The sequence below is a fragment of the Gopherus flavomarginatus genome, chromosome 4, assembly GCF_025201925.1.
Source record: "Gopherus flavomarginatus isolate rGopFla2 chromosome 4, rGopFla2.mat.asm, whole genome shotgun sequence".
NCBI lineage: Eukaryota > Metazoa > Chordata > Testudines > Testudinidae > Gopherus > Gopherus flavomarginatus.
The window spans coordinates 175709481-175736310 of NC_066620.1; the positions used below are offsets into that span (position 1 = coordinate 175709481).

At 38.1% G+C, this 26830-nt stretch overlaps 1 protein-coding gene across 3 annotated transcripts in view; it reads left to right on the forward strand.

The window, feature by feature from the left end:
* Positions 1–26830, forward strand: part of CSMD1 (CUB and Sushi multiple domains 1) — a 1994958-nt gene that overhangs the window by 1914123 nt on the left and 54005 nt on the right. For all 3 annotated transcript variants that reach the window (XM_050950505.1, XM_050950506.1, XM_050950507.1), the window contains 3 exons: positions 6438–6626; positions 9268–9441; positions 10705–10887. In XM_050950505.1, the coding sequence (XP_050806462.1) occupies positions 6438–6626; positions 9268–9441; positions 10705–10887 (546 nt within the window). The remainder of the gene's footprint in view (positions 1–6437; positions 6627–9267; positions 9442–10704; positions 10888–26830) is intronic.

Below are 26830 nucleotides of genomic sequence, written 5' to 3' on the forward strand. Positions count from 1 at the left end.
CTTTGACAGCTGTCATTGTGAGAAAGCAATCTCTTTCTACTCTCTTGCCTTGATTTACACCTGGGTCTCCAGTGTGAAGGGCAATCAGGGAATCTCCTGGTTTAGTTCTATGTGCCAACCAGCTCAAATTCTTTCCTAAAGCATCCATTACCGCAGTCCTTGTTAGTCACACTAAATTCATATATATCTTTTTTAAAACATAGCTTCATTTAAATGACACTGAAGGGTAAATTTTACAATACTTTTCCATTGTACAGGATATCCTTTTTTGCATAAACTTTTGATAAGAATTCATGCATGATGCAGCAATTTTGGTGCACAGGCCACATGCATAAATTATATATTCAGCAAGTATCCTGCATTTTACACATCACTGAGTTGGCTAGATAGATGCTGCTGATATAAGAATGAGAACACTGTATCACACAGACAAATTGATTCTATGGGAATTTAATATATCCTTTGAATGTGTCTTGTTTCCAGTCTTCCCAGAGAATTAAGTGTTTGTATTCTCCCTACTCTGTTTCAGAGATAATTCACTTAAAATTGCTTTTGAATAGCTGTAGGGCAACATATCATCTTGAAACAATAGTCTTTCTGCTTAATTTCCTATTATTGTCTTGGCAGGAGATAGCTTGGCAGGAATAGTTGTTAACCCAAAGCTCAAAGTTCAGAAAATGTATTTTATTTTATTTTTGCAATCTGAATTGTGTGGAAAATGAAATAGAAAGCATGTAGTTATGACAGATGGCTAGTGCAGCAACAGATCCAGTACAAGAGTTGAGCAAGCAGTTAGTGATGGAAGAGTTTTGAGACAAAATTTGCCTTTGTCAGCTCACACAACTTTCAAGAAATTGGAGCAATTTTCAAAATGTTTCAATATCTTTTTTTATTCTTTGGATGATTATGGATAATGGTGATGCCCCTTTCAGTAAAGAGAAGGAGAGCCATAGACAGAGTAAACAATTCTTCTGGAGTTCAGAGTATTAGGAGTAAGATGACCAATCAAGTTATCTGGATTGTAAACCTGGTGCTGATGCTGATTTACTGTGTTATTGTATGAAATTATTCTTCTAATTACCTTGAACCTAAGTTCACTTATGTGTAAAATGCTGATAGAAATATTAATCTACTCCATAACTGTATATTTGTAAAGTGATATAGTTCTGCAAACTAGGATCAGGATGTTTATCTACAACTCATTCACCATTGCAACCTTTCACCAGTTCATAATATATTCTTTTTACAACATGCATACTAGTATATACTGAGGTTCCTATTGTTAGCACAGACATAAGAGATAACCTATCCTACAGTCCTTATTTTTAGGAAAGTTAACAAGCCTGCACACAGAGTTAAAGTACATACATAAGTGTTCTCAGGATTGAAACCCAAGATAATCCTATTGAATCAACAAGGGGAATCTGTTCTGTTTCACTTCAGCCAGTGAAATTGATGAAAACACGTGTACCACAAACAGCACTTTTTCTTAGAAGTGCTGCTGCTTCAAGTGTTGGTAGCTGTGATCAAACCGAAATTAGGGCTCAATCCTGCAGATACTTAAGCATTCAAATAATTTCACTCATGAGTAGTCCATGTTATGAGTTTTACAAGTTAAATGAGACTCCTCATGACAGCAAAGGCAAGCATGTACTGAAATTATTCTAAGATTGGGTCCTTACGTTCCATACCACATAAAAGTTTAGTAAAGCATAAAATTCTGCTTTAAATTTTTTTTTATAAAGCAGTGAGTATTATTACAATTATTATTATTTTATTTATTTACCATTTATATTGAAGTAGCACCTAGCAGCCAGCTAGGTCGGGGCTGTATTGTGCTTGGTGCTGTACAAACATAGAAAATAAGAATCCTTGCTCCAAGAAGATGATTCTTCCAAAATGTGTATGTATATAATAGTTGAAGTTTTAAAACATACAATAAAAATAAACCTTCATTTGTGTTATGGCAAAACTAAGCATTAGTCTGCACATACATGGGTTATTTTGCATTAAAAGAGCACCATACATTCTACAGATCCTCTTTTATATCTACTCTGTCAGATTTAAAACAAATATTTTTTATAAATCTTCCGCTTTAAAAAGGTTCACATAATCCTAACCAGAAAAGTAACACATTTTATGTTTGGTTTCAATCTGATTTTCGCAGGAGTTGTCAAGAATATTTTCCTTTCATTTGGGTACAGTTTGCAAGATATTGGGTATAAAGGTCACTATGCTAGTTTCATATATTTAATATGTTTTATTCAAAATCTTGTTTTGAGGAGTTATTAAGCTGTTTTGAGGAGTTATTAAGCACTATATGTTAAGTCAGCTTGGGGACAGAGGATGTTCTTTCGTTCTTTCTTTCTTTTGTTTATTTGTAAATTACTGCTATTTGCAGGTCTACAACTGATATTTTTGTCAAAATAGCACTGCTTTTGGTAATTAGTCTAAATCTTTGGTTAAGCGTAATAATTTACCAAATGTTTTATTTTGTAACCTTTACGGTTTGAAAAAATCATCAAAACATAATATTTTCATTTTCTCTTTAGTTGTATGTGCTTTGTAATGACTTTTGTATATTGGACATGCAGTATAGAGATTTTTCCTACTTTATTACCACATTAGTAAATCATTGTGAATGATTTCCCTGGTGCCCCAGCAGAATGGAGCAGTTTTGTACTACTCCATCAGTGGAAAGCTGTCCAATAGGCCAGTAGAGTCCACTCTTTGGAGAAGTCCCAGAATATAGAGTCCTTGGGTAGTACTGAACCAGCATAGTGATTCTCTATAATTCCCAGGCTGAGAAGTGGTGAAAGAAAGCTATGGTGCAGGCATAACTAGGCTGCTTTCAGGACCTAGGACTGGTAAAGGTAGTTTAAAGCCTTCTTGTTAACTCCCCAGTTGGAAATTCACAATCTTTAAGGAGTTACGGTTGTACGTGTGTATGTGTTAGTAACTTTAAAGCCAACTAGTATTAAAAAAAAATGAAAATAACCAAAAAAACCCACAACCCACCCTAAACAATCTCCTCCCAAGACACCATGCACAAATATATATAATAAATAATAATAATAAAAAAAACAAAGACTGACCATAACATACTGAATTCTCACAGTTTATTCTTTTTTAAATAAGTTGAAATTGTGTAGAATGGCATGGAAATATCTGCTGATTTTTGTTAGACTGGATACAGTGAAACACTGACATTGTAAAGTACAAGGCACAAAACTGTAACTTATGTATATAAGCTGATGAAACATCTTGTATTTTCTGTCCACTAGAGTGCAGATAATTTGTTTGCAGTAAAGTTTAAAAACAAAACAAAAAACAAACAAATGAAAAAACTTAAGATCCTTGTCAGCTGGAGTGAAAACTCAGTATAGTGTTCATTAACACAAAGGTGAAATATGGTGGTATAGATGGGATGAAGAAAGCTATAACAGCAATATAAGATTTTTCCTTTTACAGTCTGTGCGCCTAGCAAAGAGCATAAAACAGAATCCTATTTCAAGGCCAGATACAGTGCAGTATTTGTTCCTCACTAGTATTTAAGGAGCTGTAATCCAGCTGTAGTAAGGGAATACAGGAAATATTAGAGTGCTGTGATTGATTTTGGTTTCCATCCTAATTTTGGAAGCAGTATCAGACTGATAGTAACTTGAAAAATGAATGAGGAAACTGTATCTTTTCAACATTATTAAAACTTGTATAGCCCTTCTCTCAAGGAGTGGCTCAAGCCTCCTTCTTGGTGCTTGCTTGTTGGACAGGGCTACACCTGTATCCTAAGGGTATGCCGGACATGGCACTCACAGTGAAATCTCTTGTGATGAGTATCTGGAGTTCTAGAAAGAAGGCTTAAGGGACAAAAACAGCAACTGAGTAGCAAATCAATGGAGACTAAAGATGCAAATAGTAGAGAGGGAGACTACTGAGAATAAAATGAAGGGAACACAGATATAGCAAGAAACTGAGTTTAACTGGCAGTGAAGTTATATGAATTTTATGATTTTGCATGGGATAAAAGAGTAAGGCCCCATCTATGTGGAATCCTAGTTTCCTCTGAAGTCAATGGCGCTCTGCACATGCACAGGTATCTGCCTGCACAGAGCCCATTGCAGAATGAGGCCATAGACTTTTCATAACATTAAAACTACAATTTAAAAAAGAGAGAGATCAGTAAAAAAAAAAAGTATAATTCTGTTATTTTCAACAATAATGAAGTATTAGAATGCTGTAGGTTCCTTACTGTCCAGTTACTTCCCTTCCTCACTAAATAAAATTCCTTCAAAGAGAATACTCATGAGTGAACATTTGCAAAGACTGATTGGTTCTGTTGTGTCTGATAATAAACATATTCATGTATTTCCTCTTTAGTAATCTCTATGATAGAATTTCACTTTTTAAAAAATGGTTTGATAATAAGAAGTCCTCTTGGTGTGTATTCACAATTGCACATTAGTAAAATGCAAAAACATACTTCTAGAAATCACTGTGCAATTTGTTCTACTCCACATACACCTCTACCCCTATATAACGCCACCTGATATAACACGAATTCAGATATAATGCGATAAATCAGCGCTCCGGGGGGGGCAGGGCTGTGCACTCCAGTGGATCAAAGCAAGTTCGATATAACGTGGTTTCACCTATAACATGGTAAGATTTTTTGGCTCCCGAGGACAGTGTACTATCAAGGTAGAGGTGTATACCAAAACAGTGGGTTATTTTACATGTAGAATAAATTGATTTTCTAAAACTTTTCTGCTGTCCTTGTTTACATCTGTGGTGAAGAGATGAGAGGAGCAGAGAATAGCATTTATAGCAGCTTTTCACCACACTGGTGGTGTATGGTGCCAGAAGAATAGACATCGCTGTCAAGATTTTACCATGGAGATTTCAGTCTCAGCTTCACGATCTTGCTTCTACCAATGGAAAAGAGCCTCTGCTATATGTACAAAAGGAGGATTTGCTCAAGGAATATGGATTGGGGATATAAATTTTAAAAAGAGAGACGTGTGACAAGGACATAATTGGTTAAGCTTGCTGAAAGCTGTGTGAAACACAGCTGCCTTATGATGTGTCATCTCCCACATAAAGTGCTGCATCTCCCAGTAATGATATATTTTTCCTTCTGTGTATTAATAGTGAGAAATGTATTCTCTTATTATTATTATAGGCTGTTTGTGCACACATTACAGGAAACTCAAAATGAGAAAAAGGTTTTCGGCTGTTTAAATTGAAGTGTAAGTTTTAGAAATAGTTAGATTTGATTGATTTCATATTAACACAACATACTCAGGTCTAGATTGTGCTCAGCCCTATGCCAAGTGCTTAAGCAAGGAGAGGAATCAAGGAGCCTTTACACTCCATGGTCCTATGCACAGCAGATAAGCATTATTACAATCTTAGTCCTAAAGGAGAAGAAGAATGTGCAGAGCTTGTGACTACAGTGGCACTTGTCACTCCAGCAAAAAGGGTTGAAGGAGTTGCGATCCTCTCTCTACCACACTGGCAAGCAGACCTGACCCTGTATGGTGGGAGTATCTGTTGCATCCTTCCACACATAGTGTAGTAACACCCATAGTATTCTGTGAGAGCCTTGCCACTGGGGAGCCTTTGCAGAGGTTTAGGGGGCACAGAGCTACTGGAGAGGCACAAGTTGCTGTGAAAATGGCCTTGCATTGTCTCGTTATATGTCAATCAAGATTGTGCTGCAGCCCCCAGAAATGAATTATAGGTGGTTTACTGGCTAAAACCCACACTTGCAGCTGGAGAAACAACAGTGTTTTGAGTAGCTGTGGAGCTAGAACCTGCAGCCTCACTGGTGGAAGGGGCAGATATGTGGAACCCTTAGACCACCGCCAGCTTTTTTATGAACTGATAGGAGAATTGGAGCTCAGCAGTTTATGCTAGGTCAATGCAGAGAGGCCAGTGTTTGAAAATTGCTTTCATTCTCAGTTCTCCAAGGGTTTCAGCAAAGTTAGCTCCTCCATTGAGATGCTCCTCTTGTGGTCAGAAGCAGTGATTGTAGTGCAGCTACAGATAGAAATTAGAAAGGAACTTGCAGAAGCCTTAGAGCTCCATATGATCACCAGAGCTGCAAATTAGTCAGGGGAGTCCAAAAATTTGTCAGGACACGCACATTCTTCACGTATCTGAAAGGCCAGCCCTGACAGACTCTTATAAGGGCTAGATTTTTTTTTCTTTTTTTTTTTTTTTTTACTCTTTGGATGGTATCTTTGTATCAAAAAACACTAGACACTTTGAAAAAAACCTAATATGTAAGGAGTCCTAAAATCAAGCCAAAATCAGAAGTCCATGACCACAGATCCTGCTCATGAGCCATTACTGAAGTAGTGTGGAGTATTCTCTCTTGATCTGTATTCATGACGTTGTGTTTACAAATTAGTGACAAACACATGTTTGTCTTGTAGTGGTGAACTGTTCTGATCCAGGCTTTGTGGAAAATGCTATTCGTCATGGGCAGCAGAATTACCCTGAAAGTTTCAAGTATGGAATCAGCGTGGTGTACCATTGTAAGAAGGGATTTTACATCTTGGGCTCATCTGCTTTGACCTGTAAGGCTAACGGCTTGTGGGATAGATCACTACCCAAATGTTTGCGTAAGTATTCATTACATTGAATTGACATGCACCTCTGTCAGAAAGGGCAGAAACATCATCTAATGCCTAACCATGTGTATTTGGGAACTTTTCTTGGACTGAACTGTGCTATTTATTGAGACTCCACTAAAACCAAGATGGCTCCCAACCCTTACTTGTAAAATGTAAATGTATTTTAGATCAAATGGAGATATAATTTTAAATGCTGTCAGTCAATTTGAAAAAGACAATTTTGCCTTTTGTTGTCCTTTGATATCCAGAAATACCCAGGGATAATTTAAATTATTATATTTGTATTACATGTTATTTTGGTTAATAATTTAAAACCATTAATGCTCATCTGAGAGCTAGGATTTTCTTTTTTAATGAAGAACCATCTGAGTCTTTATCTACTAGTGCACATGTGAAAGGAGATAAAGGGGCAGCTTTGCACAGGATAATTTGTTTAGAAGGGAGATTCCGATAACCCCATTTCATTTATTTATTTTCAGAAAGATTTCTGGTGAGTTTTACTGGTTGTTATGATCATCTTAGTGAGTTTCACATCTGTAGAAATGAACAATTTAACTAGCTTTCATTTTCCCTTTGATTGGTCCCCATTCACTTTCTGACATCAGGTTTCTGAATTAGTGTGACATTTGGGGAAATATGAACAGCTCACAAAAATATTTTAATTTCCATGCTCATTAAACGGTTTAGTTGTTTTTGCTGGTGATATATTCCATGGTTTACTTCCTGGCTTATTGTACTAGCACACACCTATATACCAACCCATTAATCGGATTGAACCAGATTACCAGTCTTGTCCTGTAAAACCTGTGATTGATTGATTGATTTTTCTTTTCTTTTCTTTTCTTTTCTTTTCTTTTCTTTTCTTTTCTTTTCTTTTCTTTTGTCTGTCTGTCTCATTCTACATACCTTCTATAACCAATATTTCTGCAGTGAAGCACTCTGGGCTTGATTTTCAGAAGTACAGAGCACTCATATTTCCAGTGCAAGTAGATACGAGCTGAGGGTGCTAAGTAACTCTGATAATCAGGTTCATTGAGATTATCAATATTAAAGAAAAGTATAGATACTGTATGTTTAGACACAGTTTAAAAATAAACCACTGGTAAGAATACTTTATACACCCCAGCACACATTCACACGTTTATTCACAACATAATGAAAATTATATATGGACCTTTGTGGCACCTACCCCACTTCTCTCTATCATTCCCCCTGATCCACTAAAATGATGACACTAGGAAAATTCCACAGACCAGGATAAATTTTGTTCTCTGTGCAATGGAGAGCAGAAATTGGCACTGGTTTACTGCCTCTGTTGCACTATAATTCAAATCTATCCATTTTATTTTCCTGACATACACAAATCCTTTTAACTGTCTATAGGACAAATCTCACATTCCTTTCTCAATTGAATTAGAGTTTTTCAGTGGGGACTATAAGATTTGGCTCGTTAATATTTGAATTCATAAGCAGATTTCTAAATACCATGAGAGACTTTAATTCCTCAAAGGAATCAGACATTGTTCTGCTCTCTTACTCCAAGTATCAAACTTTTTAAAAAAAAAGTGCTTGGTTCGGGTTATAAATACCTAACCCAATATAGAAACTTTTTTGTTAAAAATTCTCAGTTTAGCAGGAAAAATAGACTCTTACTTTCAGTGTAAAACAGTACTTGTGAATTATTCTTTTAAATTATGTTCAATTTTTCCTTTACATCATGGCCATCACATGCTGTTTGATGAAAGTAGCCTTTCTTTCTTTTCCCAAGTTCTCCACAAACAGATCAGAGATGTTACAACTTTGCTCTTGATTCAACATTGTTTGATTAAATTAAATATATATATAAAATTTGAATTTTGTGACTTTTTACATACATTATGTAGAATTCTTTTCCCTTCACTTCTTTTCCCTGATGGAAGACCTAACCATTAAAAAAAATGTCTGGCTATGAATTTCTTTTAATAATGAGATTAATTTTGTTTCTTGATTAAACAAATCTAAACTTTTTCCCTTTTTTTTTAATGAAACACGTGCACAAACAAAACTTTGCCTTTATGATTTTTTTCAAAACCCAAAAGAAATAAATATGTGCAATTCATAATTCACCAAAATGATCATAAATATATTTCCTATCATTCACTGCCTTCTACGAATTTCTCTGATAAAATTTCAGGCTTAATTATTCATACCTTTGTACTTTTTGTATCTATCCTCTACTTATTTAAGATTCTCCCCATCATTGTAGTATCTGATCACCTCCCATGTATTTAAAAATAGACATAAATGTTAAAAATCTCACTGACTTGTTTTTCTGGCTGTGGCTGATACAGTGTATCTAGTTTATAAGATTTTGTAAAGGTAGATGGGGGACTTGTTGGATGTGGCAGAAATCACTGAGGGAAAGATAAGTCAAAGAAATGAGTTTAGAGTTTAGTTCTTGATCTTAAACTTATCAAAGACGAATAAATCATTCACAGCAACAACAGAACTAAACATATGATACATAAGCAACCCAACTATTTTTATTTTGGGTAGAGCTGACGTCATATTTAGAAGTCTGTCACGGATGTTTGTGTGATCTGAAAATGAATAGCCATGTGATATTAATCTTTTTCTTTCCTCTTTGTAGCCATTTCTTGTGGACATCCTGGAGTTCCTGCCAATGCAGTTCTTTCAGGAGACAAATTCACATATGGATCTACAGTTCACTATTCTTGCACAGCGAGTCGAACTCTCATAGGAAATTCTACTAGAGTGTGCCAAGAAGATAGCCACTGGAGTGGAACTCTCCCTCACTGTTCAGGTAGTTGTATGTACCATCATGTGAATGTGACCTTATAATTAAAATAATTAAAACTGTACCCAAATAGCAATTTTTTTAACTCCAGTCAAATAACTTTTTTTTTCCAGCTTTATTTTATTTCCTCGTGTACGGACTTGTTTCAGTTGCAGCTCTTTATTCAAACATCCTGATACACTTGCTCTTAGTCACTTTGTCACTATGTAGGTAGCCGCCTTCTCTGTAGTGTGTTCAGTACAATGCTACATAAAATGACATCACAAAACAGTATTTACACACTTGCACAGTTCTGCTTTGCATTTGCACATATGCTCATTTTTATTTATATACAATTTTTTGTGAATATTAAGGCTACCACACACACAACATACCAGCAAGGATACTAAATGGTAAACCACATATGGTTACATACTCTCTGCTCTTCCAGTGTCTGTGCTGTGTGATTTTTTTCCCAGTCAGAACTGGGTCTTTTATAGCCCCGCTATGCTGTTTGGGCCATTTTACTTGTTGTAAAAAGGCCAGACCTGTGGTGAGAAGATGACATTCTGATTACATTGATAGGAAGTTTCAGTTTCTATACCTTCAGGGCCTTGCAATACTGGACCTCAAAATCATAACGTTTTTATGGATTCATAGATTCTAAGGTCAGAAGGGACCATTATAATCATCGTCTGATTTTTAAAAACATCTAGTCTAATTAAAAAATTGTTACTGAGGTTGAATTGTGTTTTCTATCTTAATACTTGAGCCAGGTGAAGTTTTTGATGGGAGAATTGCATATTTGGAGAAGAAGAAGAAAATGTATCTATAGTTGCTTGATTTAAAAACAAAATAAAAAATACATACACTGTGTATATATTCTGAGTTGTACCAGAAGCCCTCTGCATTAATAAGCAGTATATGGGATTTACACTCATCATTTTAATTAAAGCAGGATTGTTATAAATTAATAACAGCAGACACGTAGAACAATAAAACTGAGCAACTATTAAAAGTTATACATGCTAAAGAAATAATTGATCACACAAGATAGAATGTTTTCAATAGCAATATTTGTCTTGTATCACTCATTTTTTATCACTTTGTGAGCTTTAATTAAGACTTATCAGATTCAGATATAGACATAGAAGTTACTTTTTTACTTTCAGTCTCCCGGAGCAAAGTGATTAATTAAAACAGAAACAATTCAGCTAGTAGTGTAACTCTTACTATACATACAGTTAAATTTAACTTGTCTGCCAGTAATTCTAGTGCATTGTTTTACAGGAAATAGTCCTGGATATTGTGATGATCCAGGTGTGCCACCTCATGGGTCGAGACTCGGGGATGAATTCAAAATAAAAAGTCTACTACGTTTCTCCTGTGAAATGGGTTATCAGCTGAGAGGATCTGCAGAACGCACATGCTTGCTTAATGGTTCTTGGTCTGGTTTACAGCCTGTTTGTGATGGTAAGTAGTGGCAGTTGCCAAAATTTATCACAACATTGAATGGCTTATTGCTAAACGATGATTTTTCCTTTAAAAAAAAATCTTACACCAATAATGTACCTTTAAATTACTCTTGAGAAATTTGATAAAAATCAGCTGGCATGCCATTACACTTTTTTGTTTAAACACCAAAATCCTACCAAACTGCCAAGCCTGTGGAGAGCTTAATTCACTAGGGATTTATACACCAACTCTCTACTGAAAGCTGCCCTACAAATATCAGCCCAAACAGGCAGCAAGGTCTTTTTTGTTCTCAGGGTAGACAGCTGTAGAGTATCTCCCTAAAAATGATTGCAATACTCAAAGGAAACCATCATCCACCTCCTCCATTTCCCATACCACCCCATCTACTAGGTAGTAGATTTGACAGTAATGTCAAGAGACACATCAGAATTCATCAGGAGCCAATAGCCATCTTTGGGAGCCACTTTGCCCCATTCCATCAGGTTTAGTTTGATATCACTTTAGACAAATGGATGTAGTACACAGCTATCCCCTTCATTTCCACACCCTTCCCATCCCATTCCTCCTCAGAGATCTTTTCATGAGAGCCTAATACAAAAAAGTGGGCTCATTTCTCCATCTAGAAGCAACAGAAGAGGCTTCGACTCATGATATTTCCTTAACGTGAATTAAAAAGGAGTTATTTATGCTAATCTAGACTGAAGAAACTGAACAAACACCTATGCCAGCCTCAGATTCAGGATGGTAATGCTTTTTTCCATCATTCCAGCTCTTCATGTTCATAACTCTCTACTTGCAAGATTCATGTTTTCGTATAGCCATCTACCCAGCCCACAGGAAATATTTGAGATTCATGGTAAAACCAAATCATTACCAGTACAAGGTATTTCCATTTGGACTGTCCACCAAGAGTCTTCACAAAATGCCTAGTGGTGTTAGTATCCCTCCTGAGAAAACCGGGCACTCAATGTATCCCTGCTTGGATGTCTGGCTGATCACAGGCAAAATATAGAGTGAGAAAACAGCAAGCCTGGAATGTACTCTCTCTCTAGTCACTTCGTAATGAGCTATTTAAAATCATCACTCATCCCCTATAGAAGACAAAGAGTTCCTGGATGCCTTGATCAGCTCCATAACAGAGAAAAGCATGCCTGCCTGAGGACAGATTCCAGTTGCTACATGCACTCCTTCTCCAGATGTGTCTTGTACTGTTATGTAAGAGGTCAGTTTGCAAGCATAACATGCAAGCTGCTTGCCAGACTTCACCTGCGACTCCTTCAAGTCTGCTCTAATCAGTATATTATTCAATAAGACATTTGATAGAGTGGAAGGTCTACAGAATTGGCTTGGGGTCTTGAACAGGTCTTGGGGCCCATGAAAAAGGGTACACTTTTTAATTCCCTCCCTGACATATACACTAATCACAGACAGGTTGAGGAGCTCATTTGCAAGAACCTAAAAATTAAAGGAACTTGATCACTAGATTACATGAAATTACATATGAGTATCATGGAGCTTGCAGCCATCAGACTGTTATATGTGGTATTCCTACCTGCTGTAGGAAACAAGGGCCAGATTTGAGTTTGGACCTGGATAACTTTTATTTGGTCAAATGGTAATTAATGAGGAATGCTAAAGGAGCTTTGATTTGAGGTGAGGGGGCACTGGAGTAGGTCATGCTCATTGTTGGTCTTGGCATACTTACTAATTGTCACAAGGAATGAGTGGACATGTGTGAAATGGTAATTGGTGACAAACAATTAAGTATACTTAGCAAAGTGAGAATAGTCCTTATTCTATTAGATGGAAATCTATTGCCAACTCCTTCTTGCATGGACCTCTCACATGTACTACTTATGAAGAGGATATATACCTGTGGTCACCAGTTTGGAAGAAAATGTCCACCTCAGATGGGAATCTTTTACAGTGACCTGAGACACCAGATTATTGCTCCACATAGCCAACATGCTAGAATCCTGTTGGATAAGGATGGTCCTTGAGGCCAAAAGAAGGGGGCACTGAACCCTATGAAAGACTCTACTCATACAGAAGCAAAGGGTGGACTCTCTCGCTACAATGACACCTGAAGTTGTATCTATCTGCTGTCTTCCCTGGACCTGCCCTCCAAAGAAGCTAAACTTGAAGCCTACAGCTAAGAGAAAAAAGAGATAGTCCACCTCTACACATGAAAAATGAGCTCAAGTTATTTGCAACATCAAAATTAGTGCACCTGGTGCTTTGTATTCCCTGTCTGTGGCAAATAATAGTCTAGGCTCCTGCAGACCTCATTCACTTGGGACTAATTTCCTTTGTTGGGGTTAATGTGTGAGTGCTGAGTGGTGTTGGTGGCCTGTAATATACAAGAGATCCAACTAGATGATCTAGTTGCCCCTTCTGACATTAAACTATCTGACTAGTTCTCAATTAAAACCAATCATGTGAGTTAGAGACTCTAAGAAGAAAATTATGTGAGATAGCTTTTTTATAGAATTCAGATTACACAATTCTATGTTAGAATTATCCAACATTCCATTAGAGAGAGTGTGTTAATGTTCCTAGTTAGACACTATCCCTTCCCAAGTTTAATGAATACAAGATTAATTTGGGTTTGTCAAGGTATGATTCCCCACTCTGAACCTTAGAGTCCGTAAGATGGGGTACCTGCATGAACCCCTCTAAGCTTAATTACTAGCTTAGAAATGATAGAGCTGCCATCACCCAAAAATATAGTGTTTTGGGATACTTTCTGGCCCCCAAAACCTTCCCTGGGGACTCCAAGGCTCAAAACCCCTTGGGTCTCACAACAAAGGGAAATAAACCATTCCCCCCTCCTTTCTTCCTCCCACATTCTCCCCTTCCTGGGTAACACTGGGAGATCCCAGTGATTCAACTCCTTGAATCTTAAAACAGAGAGGACATTCACCTTCCCCCTCTTTCTCTCCCTCTCCGAGACTCTCCCTGAGAGAGAGACAGTGATCCTAACACAGAGAGACATCAAGCTTTTCCTCCCCCCTTCTCTCCTTTCCCCCACCAATTCCCTGGTGAGTGCAGACCCTCTCCCCTGGGTCTTACACCACAATAAAAAAATCAATCAGGTTTTTTAAAATAAAAGCTTTTAATAAAAGAAAGAAAAAAAGTAAAAATTGTCTCTGTAAAATCAAGATGGAAAATGTTACAGGGTCTTTCAGCTTACAGACACTAGAGAGAATCCTCCCCCCAGTATAAATACCAGTCGCAGCAAACAGAGATACAGTCCTTCCAGCAAAATACACATTTGCAAATAAAGAAAACAATCAAAAGACTAAACCACCTTTCTAACTGGTACTTACTAAATTGAACAGAAGAGGCTGTTTCAGAAAATTGGAGAGTCTGTATACATGTCTGGTCCCTCTCAGAACCCAGAGAGCAAAGAAAAAAACCAAAAAGCACAGACAAAGGCTTCCCTCCATCGAGATTTGAAAGTATCTTGTCTCCTGATTGGTCCTCTGGTCAGGTGTTCCAGGTTTGCTGAGCTAGTTAACCCTTTACAGGTAAAAGAGACATTAACCCTTAACCATCTGTTTATGACAGGGTTAAAGTAGTGTTATTCCAAAGTTGCTAAGTGCCTGACTTAAGAATCATTTCTGAATCTGTGTCAGAAATATATAGACACTGTATTTAGTCTAAGAAGGGGAATAAGATAAGTAAATAGAGTTGAAAGTAAGTTGTAACGTGGAACAGAATAGTGGAAAGCTATAAAGAAATATTCTAAGAGTTATACTTCCTTAAAAAAAAGACAAGGGTCAGCTTCTACTTTTAGCGGACTACTTAGCCTATTTGATTAACTGAGTCTGTATTTTAATTATTTCATTAAAATCCTGGTACCCACTACACTGTCCCCCAAAACTCAATAGTTCAAAACCTCACACACCACAAAACAGCCATGTATTACATAAACAAACCAGGAGACACTTGCTTCTTGTCATGGGCGGTGGGTGAACCATTGGCTGTGGGAGGCTAGCCTCCAGCCCTGCTCTTTCTGCCTCAGGCCCCACCCCTTCTGCACTCCCACACAAGAGCACAACACCCCCCCCGCTTCGGCCACCAGTCCCTGCCCCAGGCTAGCCCCTCCAACCCCAGAGTGCTGGGAGGGACGACAGCATGTAGCCGCAGCCTCCCCAGCCCTGGAGCGCCGGAAGGGCAGGTGGCATAGCCCCCGCCCGAGCTGGGGCGACCCCACAGAGGGAGTGGAGCTGCATGCAGTGTCAGACACAAGGGGGGACCTGGGGTGGAGAATGAGCAGGGCCATGTCTGGCTGTTTGGGGAGGTACAACTTCCCCCAGCCTATAATACTCACTTCTTGCCCTTCTGTCCTGATGGCCATTCATCTGCTGGGAGTTAGCAACAGTCTAGAGGATTTACTGAGCAGTGAATCTGTGACCAGTCATGAATGGTCCTTGCACAGATCCATCACAGGAATGATATTCAGTGTTGGAGGGATTGCTATAATAGAGTTCTTTACACTGAGAGCAATACTAAACATTACAATATTTTTCCAGAACAGGCCTGAGTGCAGATTATTGTTGAATGTCTTGCTCCTGAAGTTATTTTTAGTATTTTTTTCTTTATTATTTGTATTATCATAGTGCCTAGGACAAGAACTAGGACCCCATTGTGCTAGGCACTGTACAAAAACAGAACAAATTGATGATCTCTGCCCCAAAGAGCTTACAATCTAAGTAGAAGAGAAGAGACAACATAGATACAGATGGACCAACTGGGGAGCACAAGGAACCAATGAGACAATATTGGCCAGTGTGACAGGCAGTGATTTCTACACACCATCAGCCTAACTGTTGTAAAGTTTTTACAGGCATCAGAACAAGGAGGGTTTTAAGTCAGGTTTTGAAGAAGACTAGTGAGGTATCTCATCAGATGTTTACATAGTGCTCCTCTCAAGAATGAGGGGGAAGTGCAGGAGAAAGCACAAAGGTACTTGCTTAAAAATATACAAGTGGGAGGCCGAGGGTGGCATTATGGGCCAATCAGAGGCAGGAGTCAACATCTCAGTAGTGAATTTGAGATGAGAGAGAGAGTGGGAAGATGTCATGAAGGATTTTGAATGTGAAGGCAAGCAGCTTCTGTTTGATTCAAAAGAGAAGGGGGATCCAGGAGAGGTATTCAGAGAAAGGTGAGGTGGTCAAAGCAATGGCCCTGAAGAACGATCTTTGCAGCAGCATTCTGAATGGATATTGGTGGCACCAGATGCCATTAGTTAAGACTAGAGAAAAGGATGTTTCAGCAATCAGTATGTGATGCTGAGAGTCTGCATTAGAGTTTTAGCTGTGTGGATCGATAGCAAAGACCAAATCTTAGAGATGTTATGCAAAAAGCATCTGCAAGATTTAGGCCTAATCTGTACATGAAGACCTAGAGAGAAATGAAGATGATGTCCAGAATACAGAGTAGGGTTGGCAGGATGGTGATGTTGTCCAGACTGAGAAAGGAGATGTGAGGGATAGCATGGGGGGAAGATTAAGAGCTCTGTTTTAGCCACATTGATTGATGGCTAGATATCTAGAAGGAGTAATCAGAAACAGAGCATGAGATTTTAGTTTGGACAGAAAGACATGAATCTGGAGTGGAGAGGTAGATCTATGAGCGGTAAGCACAGAGATGGGAGTTGAATATATCTTTGCAGATGACATTACCCAGATCAAAATGTAGAGGGAGGTAAGAATGGGGCAAAAGAGCCATGTAGAACCCCCCACAGAAAACTGGAAGTGAGATGACCAGTATCCTCCAAAGGACATGCCAAATGAGCAATTAGACAGACAGAGAACCAGAAGAGGACAGAGTCACAGAAGCCAAGAGAACAGTGGAATAGAGGTTTGCTTTCCACCTTTCCACCAATTCTCCTGGTTCCCAGGACAATCTTCAAGATCAAAAGAGACAAAGCCATGATTGTTCTCATAGTTCCATACTGGCTGAAACAGATTTGGCTCACAGACCTACTATAGAGTCAAGCTTAACCTCCTGTCCTGCTCCGAGACTAGCCATACCTGGATCTCTCAGCACCAAGCCCAGACACTCCAACCTGATCCAAAGTCACTGCCCCTGCTGACTGGATTAGTAACACAGATAAATATTGCTCCCTACAAGTCTAGGAAAGCCTGAGACTGCACAGGAAACCATCTAACAAAATAATTTCTTGTCCTAATTAGTAGAGATTCCCAATATGGGCAGCCTAACGTGATTTAGAATTGGTCCAGGCCTCAGTACCAAAGATTGCAGTTAAAACAGGCTAACCTTTCATTCAGCTCTATTAAGGTCCACTTCACAGCAATTTCACCTTTGCAAACTGCCCGAATAGTTGTGCTCAGTGTTTTCTCATCCCATGGTGTCAAAGCTTCTCAAGGGGCTCTATACACACGCACTGGTCAGAGATCCCAATATGGTCAAGGACCTCAATATGATCCTTAATGGAACCTTAATTTAAGCCTCTCCGAGAATGGTCTTTACACCACCTCATTATAGGCACTCTTCCTAGTAGCTAACAATTCAGCCATGAGAATGAGTAGACTTCCAAACTGTTATTGCCAAACTCTCCTATACAACTTCTCATAGAGAGAAGGTGGTGCTGTAACATCACCCAAAGTTCATTTCTAGGGCAGTCTCAGAATTTCATCTAAACCAGTCAGTCAACCTGCCTGTCTTCTTCTTAACGAATACACACTCAACACCGTAAGAAATGCAGTTGTTTCTCATCGTATAGTAACTGGTTGTCAGTTTGGATCCCATGACATGCCCTCCGTCCCTTCTTTTGGAGTCCTTGGCTGACACAGGCTTTGAATTGCAATTGAACTGAAACAGTTGTGGCTGCGCTGCCCTTTATGCCCTTGTACAGGATCACAACAAGGCACAGGGCATATGCATGGCCCTGACAAACTGCAGCTCAAAAGACTCTCATCTTGTATGCAAGAGGCACATGTGAACCTACCACACTGACTACAACATCTTGAAGAGCCACAATTACTGTAGGTCAGTAACCCTTTTATCGGATGGAGAATAAAGACTGATATCAAATAGTGGTTTCAGTAGGCACCATTATAAATTTCCATGCGAAGATATTTCTCTAGCAGATTTTCAAAGAAAATGCAAAAATATAGTTTTATCAACGTTAATGAAAACAGAGAAACAGCAATACAAAATAGGGATAATATATCGCTAACTTGGAAATGTTTCTCTAGTACAGATTATCTTTCTCCATATTATTGAAGTGAGACTGGAAAGATAGGTGGTTCATTGATGCCTTCAGGTTAACAACTAGAGTAAATGACTGGTCATAAAAATTTTAAAACAATTTAATAAATTGTTTCATGACCAAGAAGAACCACATTTTTATTCATGTAAGGGTGTGCAGTTTTGAGACGTCCAGTTGCTAATGTCAGTTAATGAATTAATACAACTGAATGTAAGTGCCAGCTGTAAGGCTTGTTTGAAAGTTTGATGAAGATACAATGAGCCAAATTCTGCTTTTTTTCTCTTTCCTACAATAGGTATGGGAAAGGAGAGGGAGTGGCAATAGTGAAGCCTGCAGAGAGGCTACATAGAGCTATTGCACTTGCTTTATGCTGGTCAAGAAACCTCTGCAAAAGAGGTGTCCTATGCAATCAGTTTAAGCTGCCATCAGAGAGATGTAAAAAGGCTACTTTTTAACACAGAATCTGATCCAATATTTCTAGAGTGGATGCCCCATGAGCTCCATACTAATCATGTTTTGTAACATAACCATTTTAATTTAGATTAATTGATTAGATTTACAAGTTCTATTCAGAATCAAAAGTAATTAAAAAGTATACAAATTGCTACTTAAAAAGTTCATCCTGGGATACAGTGAATACAAAATGTTTGTTTTTTTTAATTAATGTCAAAAACACCATATAAAAATCATAGGAGTAAGCAGCTTTCCACATGGTGCTTGTGGCAGCTGACAAATACCAGACTAGGAGCCAAACACAGAAGGTGAAAACTATGATGGGAGAACTAGTAAAAATTACTGAAATCTGGGAAAATTGTCTGCTTTTGGAAATAGCAGAAACAGATGCAATTACTAAGGAACAGCTGCAGAGAGCAAAGAGCAGATCAAGTGGCATATTGTGCTAGAATGCATGCCTTGTTCCAGATTTTGTAAACTGTGTGTGTATATGTTGTCGGCCAAACGCCATATCACAGCACACAGCCAAAATAATCCTTCCCCAGGCCATGGAGCTGAAATGGAGCAACTGCAGGTTCAGAGATGCATTAACCCCTGTGGTGGTTTTACCTCCCTATTCCATCAGGTTAATGTCTAGCGCATGTACAAATCACAGATCCACCAACAATGCAACCCCAAATTCCCTTCTGGAAGACCCTGGTAAAACCCTGTGGAAATGAGTGCATAGAGGAGGAGGAGCACCTGTGTGGGTTCCCTAAGACCTCTCTCACCTCCTCTGTGCAATAGAGCTGCACTAGTTCTGCGGCTGTTAGGGTCCTACTTGTTTGAGGAGCACAGAACAGGATATGCCTCAGGGTACATGATGCCACTTGATTTTCTTTACATATCGGTGTAGAACATTTAACAAGAGAATGAAGAGAGACTATAAGAGGAGGAAGTAGGAAAGAAAGAAGACATGAGGAAAATTAAAACAAACAAAAACATGAGGCTGGCTGCCTCACGGAAGTAGAGTGGAAAATCACATCACTGAATTCTCTTGTAATTTTGGATATTATCTCCTGGGAGGTGTTCGGATGCAATGGTGATAAGTTTCAACCTACACACACATAGATGGAGGAAAATGTGTATTAAATACATTACTAAGATCTGTAAGAACACAAGAAAGACAAATAAAAAATAGGAGAAAAACTCAAAAATCTTGTATGCGAAATAAAGGTTCATAGGGAGTTCTAAAATCTAGTAGAGTCCAATAACACAACACTTAGGTACCAAAAAGACACAGATTTAATCAACACAATCTTGTGAAAATATGAGTTTCAAAGATGTGATTTTTCATAATAATACAGTCATCCTAAAATGCATTCGTGGACTGCTTGATATTTATACGTTCCAGTAACTGAAAAATGCTTATGTACAGCTTCAAGATTATAAAAGGGGAGGGGAAAGTTAGTAAGGGTTTTTTAGCCTAATTCTCCTTAAACTTAAAATAGTTTTATGCTTGTGTAATGCCTTAGACTTCAGGAGAGTTGCGTTAATGCAAATCAAAGGATTATGTGACCATATCATAATGAGGCAGATTTGGATGTTGTGTTGTTGAAATGTACTCTGAATAACTACAAAAAGTTAACATTGTAGGGTATCCTGCAGATTACAGTAACGTAAATCTCTCACCGAAGTCATTGAGAATTTTGTATTAGTAAAGCCTTCAATAGGTTAGTTCAGAGACTTTATATTTTAGGAAAACCCCAAATAGTTTTGCTCTGCATATTTAAAAGTAGCTGATATGAATGGCATTTGTTGACTGATTCTTTCCTACCACCCAAAATGCCACAGGTTCATAGATAAACTTTTGAGATGAACAAGTATGTTGTTTATTTGCTGCTTCAGTGAGTGATCAGTCCACTGAAACAGGGCACAGTATAGGGTTAAATGGAAGTGCAACACCACATTCAGGTCATAGAATCATAGAATATCAGGATTGGAAGGGACCTCAGGAGGTCATCCAGTCCAACCCCTGCTCAAAGCAGGACCAATCCCCAACTAAATCATCCCAGCCAGGGCTTTGTCAAGCCGGGCCTTGACAAAGTGCGCAGACAATCAAGGAAGAGTTTGGAAAGTGTAGGGAACAATTTCCTGGTGCAAGTGCCGGAGGAACCAATTAGGGGCAGAGCTCTTCTTGACCTGCTACTCACAAACAGGAAAGAATTAGTAGGAGAAGCAAAAGTGGATGGGAACCTGGGAGGCAGTGACCATGAGATGGTCAAGATCAGGATCCTGACACAAGGAAGAAAGGAGAGCAGCAGAATACAGATCCTGGACTTCAGAAAAGCAGACTTTGACTCTTTGGGAACTGATGGGGAGGATCCCCTGGGAGAATTACATGAGGGGGAAAGGTGTCCAGGAGAGCCACTTTTGCTTCTCCTACTAATTCTTTCCTGTTTGTGAGCAGCAGGTCAAGAAGAACTCTGCCCCTAGTTGGTTCCTCCAGCACTTGCACCAGGAAATTGTCCCCTACACTTTCCAAAAACTTCCTGGATTGTCTGTGCACTGCTGTATTGCTCTCCCAGCAGATATTGGATGATTGAAGTCCCCCATGAGAACCAGGGCCTGTGATCTAGTAACTTCTATTAGTTCCCTGAAGAAAGCCTAATCTACCTCATCCCCTCATGTGTACTCATCTTAAAGTGCTCATTGCAAGTACACTGTTACAAAGTTATCCATTATATATTGCATAAACATTTTTTCTGCCTAGCACTAAAATTAGTTTGCTAACTCAGTTGTTTAGATGACTAGATTTGCTGACCCAGTTGTTTACCTGATTGGATTGCTGGCTCAACTTTTTACCTGGCTGCTCTGTTTCCTTGCCAGACAAGCAAGCATCTTTTCACATGTCACTTTTTACAAGTGATGAAATGGTGTAAAAGTTGTTCTTAGAAGTATAAATGTATTCTATTAATATGAAGACGCATATTTCTAATTAAATGTCTCTCTGTAGTCTAATTTGATCAAGCTAGCTGTTTTTATCAATAGCTAGTAGTTTTCCTAAGAAGTTGGAAAATGCTATTTCTATAAAGCCGTGAAGAATATAACATTCACTTTCTTAAGGATTGGTATATAGAGAACAGTGGAAGAAAAAGAAAATAATTCAGTGACTACTAAATGAATCTCTAAGAATAGAGGCTATGTGTTTGCAGAATCACAACTTAAGTATTTACAGTATTCATGAATTATACATTCTCATGGAAAACAATGTTTTAAATAACCATTTCTCATCTTTATAATGAAAATTGTTTTATTTGGACCCAGCAGAGAAGGAGATACACAGACATAGAGGGAGCTGATAGAAACACAGCTGTCTGCCCTAGAGACTTTATTCTACTGGCAACAGACTAAATTAAAATGAGGCTTTGCACTGGGAAGGAGGGAGTGCTCAAACATTTAAAGGGACAAGACATCCCATTCTTCCACCCTCCTTAAAAAAATCTTTCCAAACATATATACATTATCATTTATATAGCTAATATAAAGCACTATATTACTTAACTAAAAGTTACAGGTGGACTTCCACCGACTTAAATTGCAAGGGATTATTCTGCCCTGTCCTAGCAACTAGCTAACTGAACAATTTATAAGTTCAGGCATACAACTGATTTTCACACTCTCTTGGGATAACGTGGTGATGATGGTGTGACGGTGTCCTGAAAAACAGCAACAGTCAGTGGAACGGAATCAACTGGATATGATATCGAATAAACTGGATCTGGTGCCAAAGTTTCTTCTACAGAGTAATGAAAATTAGGAGTGGTGATGGAAGGAGGCTAGATGGGAGGAGTAGAATATTTTATTGGAACATCTCCAATATCCAGGACTGCAACTGATCTAAATGCCATTTCTATAAAATACTATTGGATAGTTTTACCCTGCGCAAAAAAGCTCCCATGCATTTTACAAGTTCCCCATGTCCCGTTTCATTCCACAACCATAGCTGCAAGTCCACACTAAGTCTGCTACTTGAAAAAAAAATGACGAATCTGATGTTGTTGATCAGTTTCCATAACTTCTGAATTGGCTACATGTGCAGCAGCATCAGGACGTAGCAGATCCCAGCAGGTATGCAAAGATTGGTTCAAGAGAAGAGTTGCAGTTGGCTTCTGGATAGTAACATCTGGTGTGTTCCTGTAGCACAAAGAGGAAAAAAATGTCCAGTTTCTTTTTATGATTCAAAATAGACTTATCTCTTAAGGCATGTTTAAGTGTCTGTACAAACTGTTCAGCTAATCCTTTTGTAGCAAGATGGTAAGGAGCAGAATCTATATTCTGAATCTCATTTGAAGCCAGGAATCTTTAAAATTCTTCAGAACAGAATTGAGGTCAATTGCCATTCATCAACTGTAGTAAGCCAAACTAGCTAAATAAGTTATGAAGATGTCCAGTGGTCTTGGAAGCTGTCGTAGAAGTCATTATGAAAACTTCTGGCCATTTCAAATGGGCATTGACTATGAAAAAAATATATAACTTTCTCCTGGTCCATCAAAGTCCATGTGAATACATTTTCAAGGACTCTGAGGCCATGACTAAGGGTGTAGATGAGCTGAGTCAGGATTGTGCTAAATTTAACGACATGCAATACAGTACTTCACCTTCCTCTCAATATCTCTGTTTCTCCCCAGCCACCAGACATGACGCAGGGCTATGGTCTTCATCTGTACAGTGCCAAAATGACTTTTATGAAGATCTTCCAAAACCTGAGACTGTAGTGATTTTGGAATGATTACTCTCATTCCCCATAAGATCCAACTGTGATTCACAGATAATACATGTTGACATGAGACAAACTGTGTAAACTAGGGATTCTTATGATCAACACTGTACCTCGTAGTACCATTTCCTTCATGAGAGAAAGCCCACAATCATTAGCACATCATCCTTTTTTGATGTTTGTGCTAGTTATCAGTATTCTATCATTCAAATTGAGATAGAACACTTCATCCAAAATTTCTTTGGGTTGATGGGAGCTTGGACACGGAAGGTGTGACAACATATGAGCATTGCTGTGCCGAGTCTCTCTATGGAACTGAATGGCATAGGAGTGAGCTGAAAGTAGCAATGCCTGAAAATGATGGTATTCCATGTTTTTGTACAAACACGTGAAATTTATGAGTGATTATCTGTCAGCAAGGAAAAATGTCTGCCATACAGATAGGTATGAAACTTTTGAATTCTGAAAATAATGAATGTAAATGTGACATTCTCTGGTGGAGCCATTTACTTAATTAAGTCCAGGGCTCCAATTACATGTCCAAGATATTAAACTGAAGATTTGAATAAAATGAAATTTCTCTCAAAATACTCTCAGTTTATGGTCCCTTCAGAATATAGTCCATGGTTTTCTGGAACAGGGCAGGTGCTGAGGTAATACCAAAAGGCAACTTGCTATAACAAAAGAAGCCTTTTTTCTGTGTTGCTTGTGAGATATTTGTAAGATACTGGTTCAATCTCCATTTAAAGGTATGCATTAAACAAGTCCAATTTACTGAAAGACTGTTCTGCACTAAGAATAGCAAACAAATTTTCAATGCAAGGTAGTGTATACTTGTCTGCACATAAAGCTGGATTAAATGTCACTTGGAAATCGCCAAAAATTCAAACACAGCCATCCTTCTTGATCACCATTATGATGAGGAAGTGAAACTGGTGACAATAGTCCAATGTTCATGAAACGGTCAAAATCAGCTTTTACAAGAGGTTTCAGAGCGTAAAGCACAACACTGGGCTTGCAATAGTTTGGCTGGCTCTCTGACTTAAAAGTGAGCTGCACATGTTGCACATAGTTTCAAAAACTATGGAGTGTATTTCTAGTATTCCTTGAAAAAACTAAGCACCTTGATCTCTCTCTCCAATTCAATTGTATTGAGCTTCTCAATACAAAATTTTACAAATATGGGTGGATACTTTCCCTCAATTATATATAAGGTTAAAATGACTGTTTGACAATTGAGTTGATATTTCACCTGGATTTATTCCTTTTGGAGCTAATTTTTCTCTGGTATAAGTCTTCAAAATTGTGGCTGTTTCTTTCACAGAAACTTGTGATAAGTCTGGTGAGAGGTAGATGCAGAAATCAGTGAGACGGCAGCTCCACCATCAAGCTCCATTCTTCTGGGAACTCCCTTGATCAAGGGTGTGACTTAGATGCCATCTTTGACATCACACAAGTGTTTAAGGGGAACAAAGGTTCAAAATTACTTTGACAGAAAAGTTGAAAATGCATGGTAAAATTCTTCAATCCATACACAATTTAGAACGGATCATCAGCTAGCTGGTGTGACTGCAGTAAATGTTGGTCCTCTGTTTGAAGAGGCAATATTTACTTATATGCTGCAAAATTATTTTCATATATATCTCCTACAGACCCAAACACAGCAGATTTCCTGGAACCATAGCAACCAGCTCATATGTGAAAGATATATATTGTGCGTAGGACAGAGGTAGTGATATCACCAGAAGGCAGTAGGCAGTAAGAGTGTGGAAGATGAGTGGATAATAGGAACGTAGTCTAGACTCTCACAAAAGATAACCCATGACAGTTGATGGTTATCAGAAAAGCACAAGATGAAATGATAGCTGCCTTAGAATGTGTATAAAATCATCTAATACGTGCCACATTTAACAGTTCTTATATACCTTTCGTCCAGTGGTACCCATCCTGCTGTGGAATAGTGCTTTCACCCACCGACGTACTTCTTATTGGAAATTCACTAGATCGCATTATTACCAGTATTGAGAGACAATGTGGGTAAGGTCTCTAAATCCTGGGACCAACAAGGCTACAGTAACGCGACAGATTATTACAAGTAGTCTTACAATTTCTGTTTTAGCTAAATCTATAGACAAATCTTGGAGAAATACTGTTTGTTAGTTATGGTGCACTTAGTTTAGAAGCTGTTGCAGTAATGAGATGATTTAGTTGGTGCTGGTCCTGCTTTGAGCAGGGGGTTGGACTAGATGACCTCCTGAGGTCTCTTCCAACCCTAATATTTTCTGATTCTCTGATATGCACTACCCTTGTGTCATGTGCATCATTTCTCAGAGGGCTACAACTTCCCAAATGACAACAAACAAACAAAAAAACTGATCATTGTCCTACCGTTTCCTCCTCATCAAAACATTCTTTAGACATGAGAATGTGAACTGTGCTAGCAATCAGGAGACCATTTGTTTTAGGTTCACTTCTAATGACTGTTAATAATTCTGAACCTTCACAGCCCTTATTATTAAGCAAGGTCTCATTTCATTGTAGGATTACACAAATTCGGACTAGAATCTAGTTCTCTAATGTGGCACATCTAAATCTCATCAAAGTTGCCACAGTACCTCTCAGAAAGAACCCATTTTTGTTTTTAAAATGGGGCTAGTCAAGTGCCTTGTAAAAATCTAGCATATCTACCAAACTTGTGGTCTTATAAAAAATGATATCAAGTTCATCTGACAAGATCTATTTGCCATAAAACCATGTTGATTAGTATTAGTTATGCTACTGTCATTTAATTTCTTACACAACCATTCCATAATTTTGCCCAGGATAGATTTTATACTAATTAGCCGATAGTCTTCTCTTTTTCCACAACACATTCAGTGCTCCTGCTGAAGGATTTGACTAGAGGTTTGTTATGCTTAGCTAACACAGGTTGGTGATCTCTTCACATCAATAGTACAGGCCCGTCCCTTACTGCCAAAGTTAAACCAATCAAAGGCTATTTTTGATGTGCAAGCACAGTGCTAGTAAAAACAAAATGTGACAAATGTTTTGGTGTTTAAAGGTATCTGCTGTATGAAGAGTTATCTGACTTGAAAATGATAATGCACCTCTAAAATTTGATCTTGCTAGTGTAATTGCCAAAATTAACAAAACTACACATTATCAATATTGTAGATTACTTAAGGTCCTCTACTATTAACCGTACCCACTTGGGAAATCTCAAGTTTTAAATTGTTTTTCATGCTTCAAAAATTATAGCTGTTTTATACATGAAAAATGAATAAAAAGGCTTCATTCAAGAAAAGACATTTATAAATTATCCTAAACATTGATAATACACTGAGTTATTCTAATTATCCAATTATTTTCTAGTTTAACAAAATCCTATAATCTGTATTTATAGGACAGACCTGATCATTATTTTCAGAAAAGATCTATCTGAAGTGAACTTAATATGAGGAAAAGTAGAAAGTAAAATGAGTGTT